Below are 13,340 nucleotides of genomic sequence, written 5' to 3'. Positions count from 1 at the left end.
AATGGCATTCAGTTTGATGTTGCTCTTCCTGTTCAGATCGGAAAATGCGCTCCTTTTAGAAAGTTGTCTATAGCACACACTGACCTGACATTGATTCCAGCAAAATGAGCAGACACATAACGCAGGCATTTTTCAGCTATTCGGCTCTTCGATGATAATCTTCGGAGGCTACACGGGCGATATACACTCCAACTCAAACCTTAGGAACCGAAACGATCTGTACGAATACAAGTTCTCCACGGAACAATGGGTGGAGTGGAAGTTCCATGGCAGGTACAAATTTCACGGATAGTGGTTGACCAGGCCTGTGTTTGTGAAGTGTGCATGAGCGTCGACAGTTGATGTCTCTCCGTGACAACTGAGTCGATTCGCGGTAAGGCTTCTAAGGAAGCGTTGGGACATTTGTGGGGAGCGCGACGATCACTTGGTTTTTTGCATGTTTTGTCCCCATAGGTGAGCGTTGGCTGATCTCAGTTGTGTGTTGGAACTCCTCCCCTCAGTTTACCCTAAGCATCACGGCATGTCCATTGCGCGACTCGCCATCCTGCATCAACAAGACGTGCTGTGCTTATGTGCAGACATACTGAGCTCACCCCGTGACGTCACAGGGATCATTGCTGTCTCCTGCCAGCGACTGAGCAGACCTGTGATTGAGTCTTGGTGGACTCTGTCATTTCATAAGTCAACCAAATTTATGCTTTATGTGCAATCGACTCTTTTGCAAATGATGAGAGTTGGAGATGTGTGAACGGGGTTGAATGAGACCGCCATGAGTCAACTGAGCCAACCGAGCCGACTTGTAAGGGAGAACCATGCATGACGTTTGACCTGTAAGGAGAGACCGTTTACGACGTATGATTGTAAGAAATGCCAGACTCCCACACAGCTCTGTGGGAGCATATTGTATGTGCGACCATTGTTGCGCCGTATATATCTCTGATATTTTCAAAATTTGTGTCTTACGAATGCTTTTACGAGGCACAAGGACGGTTTATACTCCGAACTGCTGTCACCGGAATCGACTCCATTGTAATCGATTTTGGAATCGAGCTGGATGTGCCAAGATCGGATTTGGAATCGCCTCCGATTTGCTTTTTGCTGCTGGAAGTTGGGGCCGAGAGTAACCCGATGCAATGTGGGCGAAGTTAAAGTCGATTCTGCCACGGTGAAATCAGCCACATGTGCGCCTATCGGTAAAAACAGCGTCCGCCAGATGAATTGTTGGCTATTTTTCTACCAGTCGCTCGATCAGACCAATATACAAGCCGCTGTTTTCTGGCGTACTTGGCCAGGGCGGGTTGGGGTAATGACACTCGTGCCCACTCGGCAGGCCACCTGATCTTGTGTGACCTTACGTTGTGTCGTGCCCCTGACCTGACGATACGCTTGTGTTGTGCGGCGTGACCGGGCAGGGCCCCGGTGGCGCGGTCGGCTCACGGCGCGGCCGTTTACGACAACAAACTGTGGATCTTCGCCGGGTACGACGGCAACGCCAGACTCGACGACATGTGGACCATGTCGCTGACGGTAAGCCATGGAACATGTTTACATGTCAACCACCGCAGTCCGGTGGAGGTCTGTTGAAGAGCATGTTAAGAACGAGTCTTTTGGGCAACCACCTGCTTGGGTGATAAATGCGTATGTTTTCTTCTAAAAAAAAAAACGCTGAAAAAACATCGCCTTTCTAGCGCAACGCAACATAGGGTAAACCACTGTGTCATTCAGTTACCTAACGGCTATTTCACCATGCCCAAATTACTTACGAAATTATCCATCAGAATGTAGCCAAAGACATGCATGATTCTGACGCATGAAGAGTTTGCCGGAAACTTGTCATGAAGGTGTGAAATCACAAAATGAGCCAAGTATTTGCGGAGGGGGCAGAATTTACGGTGAGGTAGCAAGGTGCGTGGATCTCTGCCTCCGACGAAACAGGGGTTTTACCTGGAGCACGTGCCCTAAAAGCTTCCCGGAGTGATAACCAAATGGGGACGGTGCATGGCTCATATTTCCATGGTTTGGTGAATGTTGCACTTCAAAACATTTGGCAGTGTTTCGTGTAATTTTTATGCGGTAAGCATGCGAAATCTGGGCATGTTTTTCTTTTCAACCTGTATAAGTTTTGTGCCTGTGTTTGGTGGCGATCAGGTGACGCATGCCAAGAATTTGACTCGTTCTTAAAACAGCATGCATTTTTACGAATGAAGCTTCATTCTTAACAGATGCTCACGTCTTGTGTTTATGTGTATAGCTGTGTACGATCTCAAGCGGTTTCCTCAGTTTTGTAATTTGTTCTCAGCTTTGGGTCCTGAATCTAAATCTGATTTTCCCTTCCATGTTATGTATAGATGTTGTATGCTTCAAGTAGCGTATTCACTTGCTACAGGTATAGTCGGGTTATATTGCAGGTGATCCGCCACAAGAGTCAAGATCCAAGCCCTCGTCATATCCTGCATCCTGGTCTCATCAACAGGAGGGGGATGGAAGCCGATGTATTCCTGCAGCCATCAATAATCAATTTTGGATGTCTGTTTCTATATTTTGACCCGACCTGCCCTGTGCGTGACAATAAAATACAGACACTAGAAGGCACCTTTCTCATTGTTTTATGAATGATGCACCGAAACTTCAGTACATCATTGATACACTGACTGAAACCAAAAGTGCGTTGCTGGGCACTGTCCTGCACGTGGCGCGGGGCGAAGTTATTAGGGACGCATCACGGTTAAAAATAGTACGAAACGATTCGGCTGGTCAGAAAAACAATTCAAGCGAAGAGAAAACGGCAGATGAATATTCGAAAGTGCAGACGGCGTAATAGAAGCAAGAGACTTTATGTGATACCCATTAGCCAGAGGAAGCATACTGTAATGCCAGGCGCAATCTGCCGCTTTCGCAGGAAAGGTCATACGGTCCACCGCTTGCCACCTCCCCCGGTCCCTAAGCACTGACAACCAAACTTTTCAAGGAGTTGTCAAACAAAACTGGTGAAATGCCTGTCTCAGTAGGCAACGGTATCTTCGAGGCAAAGGTACAATCCTTTTTTTCAAAACATTGCGACGCTTATCCCGAAGAAGCAAGATATCGGCGTTACGATGGAAATTTTCGGTCCAGTTGGCTACCGTTGGTGTAAAAGGTCGGGACCAGACGCCTGGCGGCATATAGGTAGTGTAAATAAGCTGTTTCATCACAACAAAAGGGAGTCAAAATGGGTCTGTGCAGGGGTTATATGGGCCGAAACTTTAGAACGGTTTTGGACTCCCTGGAATATAGATTGCAAGCAGCTTCTCGGACTTGGCAGGTAAATCACTAGGTGTACTTCAACATTGTGTCAACTGGGACCTGCGGTTTTTTTCGGGAGTCCATAGTTTTTCCCACCGTCCCTTTCAGTCCCTAGGTGATTTTGCGAAACCATGTCCCTGCCACCCAGACAGTACGAATCATATTTCATAACTTGTCGAGCAGGTTCAGTGTCAGCTGAGGAATGAGGTAAGGATGTCCTTTTAGCGGAGTGGTCTGACCTGTTTGTACGGAACGATCCGCAACGACTTGTGTCCGTTCGCGAAATTACGGTGGCGGGAACTGAGCTAAAATGGAATTTTCCACATTTGTATGAGGTTTTGAACTGAAGTAGCCATCCTGCAGATGATTCGATGCAGTTCACGGCCCTACCCTTCTTAAGACCTAAAACCCTCTAGTTTCTGAGCTACGCATCGGCGAAAATGTACAGACTTTTTCGTGTAGACTATTTCAAGATCGCCCAGGCATTCATGACGTTAAAGCAATGTTATTCAAATCCTGCCATTCCGTCAGTCATGCGGCGGCCAAGGCCAAGAAAAATATGATTTTCAGTCGTTCATGCCTGGCGTTATTGAACACGATTTCCAGATATAATGGCCGTGAATCGGCTCTTAACCGATGTTGTGCAAGGTGCAATGACTCAATCAAACAATTGCGTATTTAGATGCATGTTTTTATAACAAGTGTACCGTCTAGAACGCTCCCAAGTGTACTTATGGCTGGGAGTGAGCTTAATTCGTCATATGTGATGTTTATTCCAATACCTTCAAGCTCGAAAATCCACTTTAAGCCGTCATTACGTGGCTGATAACATTCCATGATTTGACCCATGAATGGCATACTACCTAAAACCAATGAAGCTTGACTTGTTTTTCATAACTCATTTAATTTGCCTCAACACGATCGTAATTTCTAAACATCCAAAACTGAAGAGAAAGTGGACTACGCTGGACAAAACTCGAGGTTTGGGGTTTTTTGAAAGCTTGCACTCACAGCGCGCATGCTTAACCTAATTGTGGAATGCACGCAGTTCAGCAAAATGGTCGTTGGTTCAAAGACGGCGAAAATTGATGATTTTTGACAAATTGCACGGTTTTATTTCTTTTGGACGACATAAACGCCATGCATGCACTTTTTATGCTAATTTAACGTTCGATTAATTGCAGATCGTAAATTGCAGATAAGCGGACACAGGCTAACTACGTTGAGGAGGCGCCACCAGCGTCTTTTTTCTTTGCGAAATTCCACGAGTGGGTAGACATTTTGTGTCATTGGGTAGGGATCGGCTTGCACAGGGTAGATGCCAAATTGTGGCCCGGGTACAGAATGGTCAAAATGTAAAATTCGAAGGAATGACCCGGAGTGCGCCATGGTTTTCATACGCCCGGATATTCCCGACTGTTTTTCATTATATAAGATTTGTCGCAAAATTTTGGGCAGAAATGACTTTGGAAGCTACCTGCTATAGTACTTGCCAAAACGATGCGACAAAGTCACAAAGCCGGGGTTTGTCCTGTGAAAAGCGAGTCACAGCATGAAGGCCCTTGTCTGGGATATTTCTTGTCTGATCCGTGCTCACTTGGGATATTCCTCGCCTAAGCCGCTCCCCTCCGGCGTCGGCGGTCACTGTCCTGTATCGCCTGTCCCCTGCATGACTACGACCTGATCGTGTGATTGCTTTGCTACATGTTTGTGGAGCAGCATCACTACTTATTGGTGTTGTTGTTAATTAGAGTTTTTGGGCGCGCCGACTGCATATTACTTATTGGTGTGTAAAGCATGTAAAGGACACCTGCTACTGTACCATTTCCGTATCATCTTCCCTTACACCACACCACAGCAGCGAATATACTTTCTGGAACACGCCTGCCTTGCTGCCTGCCAAGGCATGCATTGGTCCACCGTGAATTCAGCTGCTCCTTCTTCAACGTTGTTGATTTAATCTGTTTTAGTATGCAGGAGGGAGGTACACGCTTTTCTTAAACAAGCCGCGTATCTTTATCTGTCGTTGACGTTTAGGTTAACTCGGCATTTTAGCTCAAACCTGGCATTGCGTATTTTACCGGCTTTCCATACAACATCCGCAAATTACCAGCGTTACGGTATCTGACTATAATATTAGCCGTTATTGAGAAAGACTGTATGGAGCCTTTGGTACAAGAGGAAACTAGAGCCTGTCCTTAAGCATCTCCGATCGTTGTACATGATAGGATAAAACGTGCTGTCATTTACCACATAAAGTGCCTGTGTCCAGTGCGGTTTGAGAAATATGCCTGGTGAACTAGGTTTATTGGCATGCTTTGTTAAAGGTAGAACAGAAGTAAGCTAAACTTAGGAATAGCCACGGAATTGCCATAAAAAGCGACTCCTATTTCTGCATGGCAGACGAGGATTGATATCACGACAGAAAACAGAAATCCTTGGAAATACTCCATACTCCTGACCTGAATGACAAGATAAATGTCTATTTGTCCGTGATTACCTTATATCAAATTCAGACCTCTTTGTGCGTATAAGCTTGAAACGAGCATCTTTGTTCATCTGCACGAAATGCAGATGCCTCAACCCAAGCGTACCCGGGGTCCCGATCTAGCGCCTGAGGGGACGGTATATCTGCAGACACAAATTCTGCAAACACGAGACTCGAAAGCTATACAGGAGAGCAGTTTGGGAGGCGGTTTTAATGAAAATGAGGTATTTGGCCTTAGGTCAAAGTCAAGTTCTTCAGATTTCAAGAGTGGTCAGCTATCAAAGCTAAGGGGATTTTCAAAAAAGCCGGGCCCCAGCCGGTCCACAGAATGGCTCGACGGGCCGGCTGGACAGTCTTACTTTCTGAGCAGTGCGCATAAAAAAATAAATTCCCATCGAAGAGGAAGCTATTTGCAGTTGATTGGGCAGAACCCTTTTTAACTTAAACAATATTTAACTAATCAGAGATTGTAATGGACCATACTTTGCCAGAGTGGAGTTGGGGCAAGGAAATGGACGAATTTCTTTTAATGAGTGAATTCCAGGGGGATTTCATGGTAAGCGTGCCAAATGCGTGTAACACATCATAGGACGCCTTTATAAGTGTCATCAAAATCTGTCCATATCTAAACAAGTTGTGGTGATAGCAATTTGTTAGGAGTTGCACCTTGGCCATGCAAGACATATTGTATAATGTCGGTATCATGCAAGGTACCTTTCTGTCAAAGAATGCTTCCAGGTGTGCGATGGACAGAAAAATTTGCTAAGTGTTACACACGTGATAGGTGCTGATCACAGTTTTCGCACTTGGAGACTCTGAAAGGCAGACATAACCTCGCGTTATCAGTTTTCACCTTTTCAAGAAATATGTAATGTACATGTCTTCCCAAGCACGTGGTGATCCAGTCGCGTCCCATCCGGCTTTAACTCTACGCACTGGACTGAAGACACCGAATGCACGTGGATAATCTTGGGAATGCCGCCCAGTGGTCATTTGCATGGGTCTCAGTAACGCCATAAAGTTAACATTACGACACTAACAGATATGGAACTTCGTTCTGGTGGGATAAAAATAGGTCCCCATGAATGAAAATGACTGCCAGGAATACATTTTGTCTTGTTAGGAAACTGTTATGATAGAGGGGACCGTCCCTTTGTATCCGAAGATGGAGAGCGATGCGTCCCCGTCCCCCATCCCCAGTGGTGCTGCACCTAGATTAATGCAAATTAAAGCTGAAAAAGTGGGGAGGGAGGCGCAGGTAGCATTGCTGGCCCCCATGTTCAAAAGCGGAGCCGTGGCCGCCGCGCCTCCCCTATGCCTGCACCCATGGTTGGTTGGATTGAGCTGAAGATCGCACAGTCTGATTCGGAGCGTCGACTGACCTCATATATACGTTTACAAGATGATATCGAGTGGTGAGTGTGCTGGTAACTCGGACGGTCGGTGTTGCAATGTCCTGAATGCACATTCATGAAACAATGCATTCATTCATGTGCTCTGGGGGGACAAACAGATTGAGGAACAGATCTAAATTCAGTTCCGATAGCTCAGTTGGTTAGAGCGCATGCCTTCCGATTCGCCCACCCATGGCGGGGGAGTTCGAGTCGCTTTAAGGCGCCTGCTGTTTTCACTTAGCAGGTGGGGCCTACGGCCGGTGGCAGCGGCCGCGATAAAGGACAGATGACGCCAGGGGGCAGGACGAACTGTGCCGAGCACTGCGGCCGTTTAAGCTTTCGCCACCAAATTCTGCCGTTGGCATGAGATTGTGCTATCGGATGGTAGGGGTCAGATCTTGCACAAGAAGCATTGCTTAGCGCGAGCTCTGATCCCAGAAATACTTCTATTCAAAAGGTTCGGATTAAATCTTTTTAAAGAATGTTTATAATAGCTCGTGCGTACACTCGTGCCGAGGTTTTTGGAGTTGACAGAAATAATGGCCTACTCGTGATATTCCAATGCATTGAACTGACCATGTTGATCACCTGGTCGCTAAACTGTCGTCGGTCGGGCTTAGTTTTTTCTTGTGCTGCATGACGTACTTGTGTCGAATTTTGTTGAAACAAGTCGTTCCCCAGAAGCTCGAAGTGCAGGCCCAGACCACGTATTCCGTGACTGTCGACACGACATCGTGTAGACCGTGCCACTGACGGTGGTCTGGAGACATGCGGACCGTGTCACTGATGGTGGTCTGGGTGACATACGGACCGTGTCACTGACGGTGGTCTGGGGACATGCGGACCGTGTCACTGACGGTGGGCTGGGGGCATGCGGACCGTGTCACTGATGGTAGCCTGGCGGACATACGGACCGTGTCACTGACGCTGGTCTGGGGGCATGCGGACCGTATCGCTGACGGTAGGCTATGGGACATACGGACCGTATCGCTGACAGTGGGCTGGGGGCATGCAGACCGTATCGCTGACGGTGCTCTGGGAGCATGCGGAGCGTATCGCTGACGGTAGGCTATGGGACATACGGACCGTATCGCTGACGGTGGGCTGGGGGCATGCGGACCGTATCACTGACGGTGCTCTGGGGGCATGCGGACCGTGTCACTGACGGTGATCTGGGGGCATACGGACCGCATCACTGAAGGTGGGCTGGAAACATACGGACTGTGTCACTGGCGGTGGTCTGGGGGACATACGGACCGTGTCACTGACGGTGGTCTGGGAGCATGTGGACCGTATCACTGACGGTGGGCTGTGGGCATGCGAACCATATCACTGACGGTGGGCTGGGGGACATACGGACCGTGTCACTGACGGTGGTCTGGGGGCATGCGAACCGTGTCACTGACGGTGGGCTGTGGGGCATACGGGTCGTGCCACTGACGGCAGGTGACTGGCATGTGGACCGTGTTACTGACAGCGGGGTGGCGACCATGCCATTACGGCGAAAAGACGAACATGTGCGCTATGTGGCTTATGGCGAACTGCTGGCAGACCCGCGCCCATACGAGCGGCAGCTGTATGAGGTCATGTCACCCACGTGGAGCTGGGGGTGTCACTGCAGACCCGCGCCCATACGAGCGCCAGATATATGAGGCCATGTCACTCACGTGGAGCTGAGCGTGTCACTGCAGACCCGCGCCCATACGAGCGCCAGATGTATGAGGCCATGTCACTGACGTGGAGCTGAGCGTGTCACTGCAGACCCGCGCCTATACGAGCGGCAGATATATGAGGTCATGTCACTCACGTGGAGCTGGACGTGTCACTGCTGCCGTCAGGCGGGAACTGGCGCCACCGTACTGACCCTGCCGCCGGCAGCGTCAGGCCAGGTCACGAGTAACGCTCACCTGGGCTGGCTGGTGGCGCTCACCGCCCTCCTCTGGCGCAGGGCGACACGCACGTATGGGAGGAGATCCAGCAGAAGGGCGAGTGCCCGCCCACCTGTTGCAACTTCCCGATGGCCGTAGCGCGCGACTCCATGTTCGTCTTCAGCGGGCACTCAGGCGCCAGGATCACCAACTCGCTCTTTCAGTTTAACCTCATCGACCAGGTGTGAGTAGCGGGGTGGGGAGAGTCAGTCGCCTTACTGCTTTGTCGCAGGTCTTCTTTGCTGGTGCTGCGAGCAGAGGCCATTGCACATCGTGGGACGGGTAATGAAAACTCACTGACTATCCTCTTTTCTAAGTTTCTCACAGACAGGGAGACCCCTTTCCCACTTCGGTGTTATTGATAGATCACCTTTTTCCACCTCTAACCCACCGCCTTACATTAGCGGCCTGTTGTTTCGTCTGGCCCATGAGCCAGACGTAGGCGGGCATGGCCTCAGTGCGACCCCGCTGTGACCTCGGCCTGACCTCGGTGCGACCCCGTCGCAGTTGGAGCCGTATCTCGACGGACCACATCCTGCGTGGGGCGCCACCGGCGCCGACGCGTCGTTATGGCCACACCATGGTGGCGTACGACCGGCACCTGTACGTGCTGGGCGGCGCCGCCGACTCCACGCTACCCAACGACCTGCACTGGTCAGTGGCGTCCAACGGCGGCTGCCGACCCGACCGGGCCTGAGGGATCGCCGCGACCCTTCCCTGGGCTCTGCCGTTCCGCGGCGCGCTGTGTTTTAGAGGGGTTCGGGATGAGTAGGCGTGTGGATGCGGCAGGGAAGGGGGCGAGCTTTTTGGTAGCTCTTCCTGGTGCACGGCAGTGGTCTAAGCGAATGAGCACGATAACGTCTGGAATTGTGCGGGCTGGTTCAAGCACCGCGTAACGTGCAGGCAGTCGTCTGAGTTGAGATCACACAATGTCTTCTCCGATACGGACCTAGTGCATGGAACGGCTTAGCTTTTGGGTAGCGAGTGGTATCCGCTGCAATCAGCGCGAATGATCACGGCGCTTATACATGTAACACTGGATGTATGTCCGTGATGTGTGTGGCTGCAGCAGCTACACACATCGTAAATCCACGGATGAAGGCATGATACGCGCGCCTCGCCGGCGCTGCGGTCGGGACTGCTTACCGCTGGTCGCCTCGCCTCGCCGGTGCTGCGGCCGAGACTGCTTACCGCTGGTCGCCTCGCCTCGCCGGCGCTGCGGTCGGGACTGCTTACCGCTGGTCGCCTCGCCTCGCCGGTGCTGCGGCCGAGACTGCTTACCGCTGGTCGCCTCGCCTCGCCGGCGCTGCGGTCGGGACTGCTTACCGCTGGTCGCCTCGCCTCGCCGGTGCTGCGGTCGGGACTGCTTACCGCTGGTCGCCTCGCCTCGCCGGTGCTGCGGCCGAGACCGTTTACGCCTACTTACCGCTGACCGCCGCGTCTGGGGCTGTTCCAGTTTCGACCTGGACACACAGACGTGGTCGACGGTGGTGCCGTCTGCCGACTCGCAGCTGCCTTCGGGGCGGCTCTTCCACGCGGCGGCCGTCGTGCACGACGCCATGTACATCTTCGGCGGGACGGTGGACAACAACGTGCGCAGCGGCGAGATGTACCGCTTCCAGGTGCGGCACCGCCTGATGGCACGCTCCTGTCGAACATCAGAGCGAGGGATTCCCGGAGTCGGACTTGTGTGACTGCTGTGGCATTCTGCTAAACGGGGGAGGGACCCTTGGAGTCAGACCTGTGTGACTGCTGTGGCACGCTGATAGGCAAGGCGGGGACTCCGGAGGTCAGGCCTGTGCGACTGCTGTTGTGGCCCGGACGGTGTGGGATCGGAGCGCTGAGACTCATAATGTTGTGCCTAGCAAACTGTAAGCACCCGCACAGCTCTTGGTTCGGGGACCGAAGTCTCACGGGCGAGTCAGCGGACTCACGGGACGGGTATCGGATTGCATAAAACATGAGACCGACCACCTCCTGCGGCTCCCCGCGGACATTCCGGCCATCTCCTGCGGCTCATTGGCGGGCAATCGGGCCACCCCCTGCGGCTCACGAGAGGGCAGTCCGACCATCTCCTGCGGCTCATCGGCGGGCAGTCCGACCACCTCCTGCGGCTCACTGGCCGGCTCCTTTGGCTCCAGGTTCAGCCTGATGTGTCCGAAGCCGTGTCTCGGTGCGGCCCGTCGGTATGCCGACCGGGCTGCGTCATCAACAGTCAAATCACTTCCTCCCTTTCAGAGGCGTTCGGATATGTAACTCCGCTGTATTGTTCCTCTTTGCTCTACAGCTGCACAACTAAGTAACGACGCTCATCTGCCAGCTGCTACTGTGTCTAACTGCCGGCCTGTCCTCTAGTTCTCGGCCTACCCGAAATGCACGCTGCATGACGACTTCGGCAAACTTCTGGAGTCGCGCCAGCTGTGCGACGTCGAGTTCATCGTGGGCCCGCAGGAGGCGCGCGTGCCGGCGCACGTGGCAATGGTGGCGGCGCGCGCTCACCACCTGCGCGCCAAGGTGCGCCAGGCGGCCGAAGCACGCGCCCGCCACCTGGAGCAGGTACGTCGGCTGGCCCATACCACCTGAGGCAGGTACGTCAGCGGACTCCCGCCGCTTGAGGCCGGTACGTCAACGCACTCCCACCATCCAGCCAGCAATTTGCCTGGGGACAGGTTGGGGAATGCTAGGGAAAGATTGTGAAAGGCTAAGTTTCCACAACTGGTCTGAGAAATGCTTCGGCTTTTTCGAGCTTTCCGCGATTGAGGTCCTGCCATCGGCCATCGCTTGGGGAAACTTGGGACTCCCTAACCGATGGATTTGGAATTTCCTTGGGAATTTCGTTTTCGGTACATAATCGCCATAGGCAGCTCGGGTAATCCGCCGGGCATCCTCCTTGGGAAAATGTTGGGAAACAGTCTGGAGAAGGTTGGAAATCCCGACCAAAGTGCCTCATTTGCAGAGCTGATCCCAGTCATCCCCCAACCGGAAAGTTGGGGAACGGTCGCGATGTTCCTGTTAGGATCGCACCAAAATTGCTGTCAGGACACCTGGGATACACACGTCAGCGGACATCCGATACCTGGGATGGACACGTCAACGGACGTCCGACATCTCAGATAGGCACGTCGGCGGACGTCCGACACCTCAGATAGGCACGTCAGCGGACGTCCGACGCCTGGGATAGACAAAAAGAACTTTTGGCAAGGGCAAGAGGACCATCCATTACCGCATGGGGCAGATACGGTCAACATCCGCAACATAGCATATAACAAAGTATCGGCCGAAGTAATTTGTGAGTGACACTAACACAGTTAACGTGGACCAAAGCAGATATTGAATCTTCAACAGGTACGCCACAAGAAGCTGATACAGGTGCACCACAAGGAGCCGATGCAGGCAAACGACAAGGAGCCGATGCCGTTTGCTACGACAGTTTGTCACACATCTCTCCACTGTTGTGATTATGTGCTTTATTCGCACGCAGCATGGATCCGATGCTGGGACACGCCCCCATGCCCGCGGCGCTGAGTCCCGTTATGTCGTCAGGCGTTATGTCCGGTACTGGGACACGCCTCCCAAGCCTGTGACACTGAGTCCCGTTATGCCGTCAGGTGTTCGGTCCGGCCACCATCCCGTACCGGGACACGCCGCTGTTGGAGGTGCGACTGCCGGATGCGGCGCCAGAGCCGTTTCAGCTGGTGCTAGACTACATCTATACGGACCAGATCGACCCGACCAAGCGCACGCAGGGCGACCGGGCCAGCGCCCGCATCGTGCCAACCATGATGGACGTGTACCGGCTGGCGCTGCAGGTCAGTCAGGTGGTGATGGCGCGAGTGCTGGGGTCGAGGCGTGCGTGCCCGCCGACGGTGCCGGCGTCACCCTCACAGGCGCAGCGTGCGGCGCCGCCTCGTGAACAACGCACTACTCCCGGCGCCGTTGTGAAGGCTGACACGCCATGGGGGGCGGGTCCCACTTTGTGGGCCTCCCACGATGACTTTCGAAGGGTTGATGCTGGTGGTTTCCGACTGCTCCAGATGCCGACCCAGCTGTGGTAGCTGTGGTTCACCCACTCGTTGGTTGACGCCGGACTCCCCCTCGCCGACGATCCTCCTCTGCCGGCTGCACATTCTGACTCGTGCACCAGATGGATTAGCGGCCCCGATTTTCACTCCTTGTAGACGGCGTCGCCTGGTGATCAAGGCCCTGCTCATGACGACCTGGGAGCGAGCCCTGGTCACCGATGGCCCG

The 13,340-nt window shown here is 52.6% G+C and overlaps 1 protein-coding gene across 2 annotated transcripts in view; it reads left to right on the top strand.

Annotated features, from left to right (window-relative positions):
- The window catches only part of Lztr1 (Leucine zipper like transcription regulator 1), a 60,870-nt gene that overhangs the window by 3,184 nt on the left and 44,346 nt on the right, over window positions 1-13,340 (top strand). For both annotated transcript variants that reach the window (XM_037236311.1, XM_037236310.1), the window contains exons 4-10: window positions 137-273; window positions 1,413-1,527; window positions 9,113-9,276; window positions 9,600-9,746; window positions 10,549-10,714; window positions 11,448-11,648; window positions 12,701-12,901. In XM_037236311.1, coding sequence (XP_037092206.1) covers window positions 137-273; window positions 1,413-1,527; window positions 9,113-9,276; window positions 9,600-9,746; window positions 10,549-10,714; window positions 11,448-11,648; window positions 12,701-12,901 — 1,131 coding nt within the window. The remainder of the gene's footprint in view (window positions 1-136; window positions 274-1,412; window positions 1,528-9,112; window positions 9,277-9,599; window positions 9,747-10,548; window positions 10,715-11,447; window positions 11,649-12,700; window positions 12,902-13,340) is intronic.

The sequence above is a fragment of the Pollicipes pollicipes genome, unplaced genomic scaffold (assembly GCF_011947565.3).
Source record: "Pollicipes pollicipes isolate AB1234 unplaced genomic scaffold, Ppol_2.1 Scaffold_7261;HRSCAF=8764_pilon_pilon_pilon, whole genome shotgun sequence".
Classification (NCBI taxonomy): Eukaryota; Metazoa; Arthropoda; class Thecostraca; order Pollicipedomorpha; family Pollicipedidae; genus Pollicipes; species Pollicipes pollicipes.
Note: the sequence above shows the minus strand (reverse complement) of the source record. Positions and strands in the feature narration are given on the sequence as shown.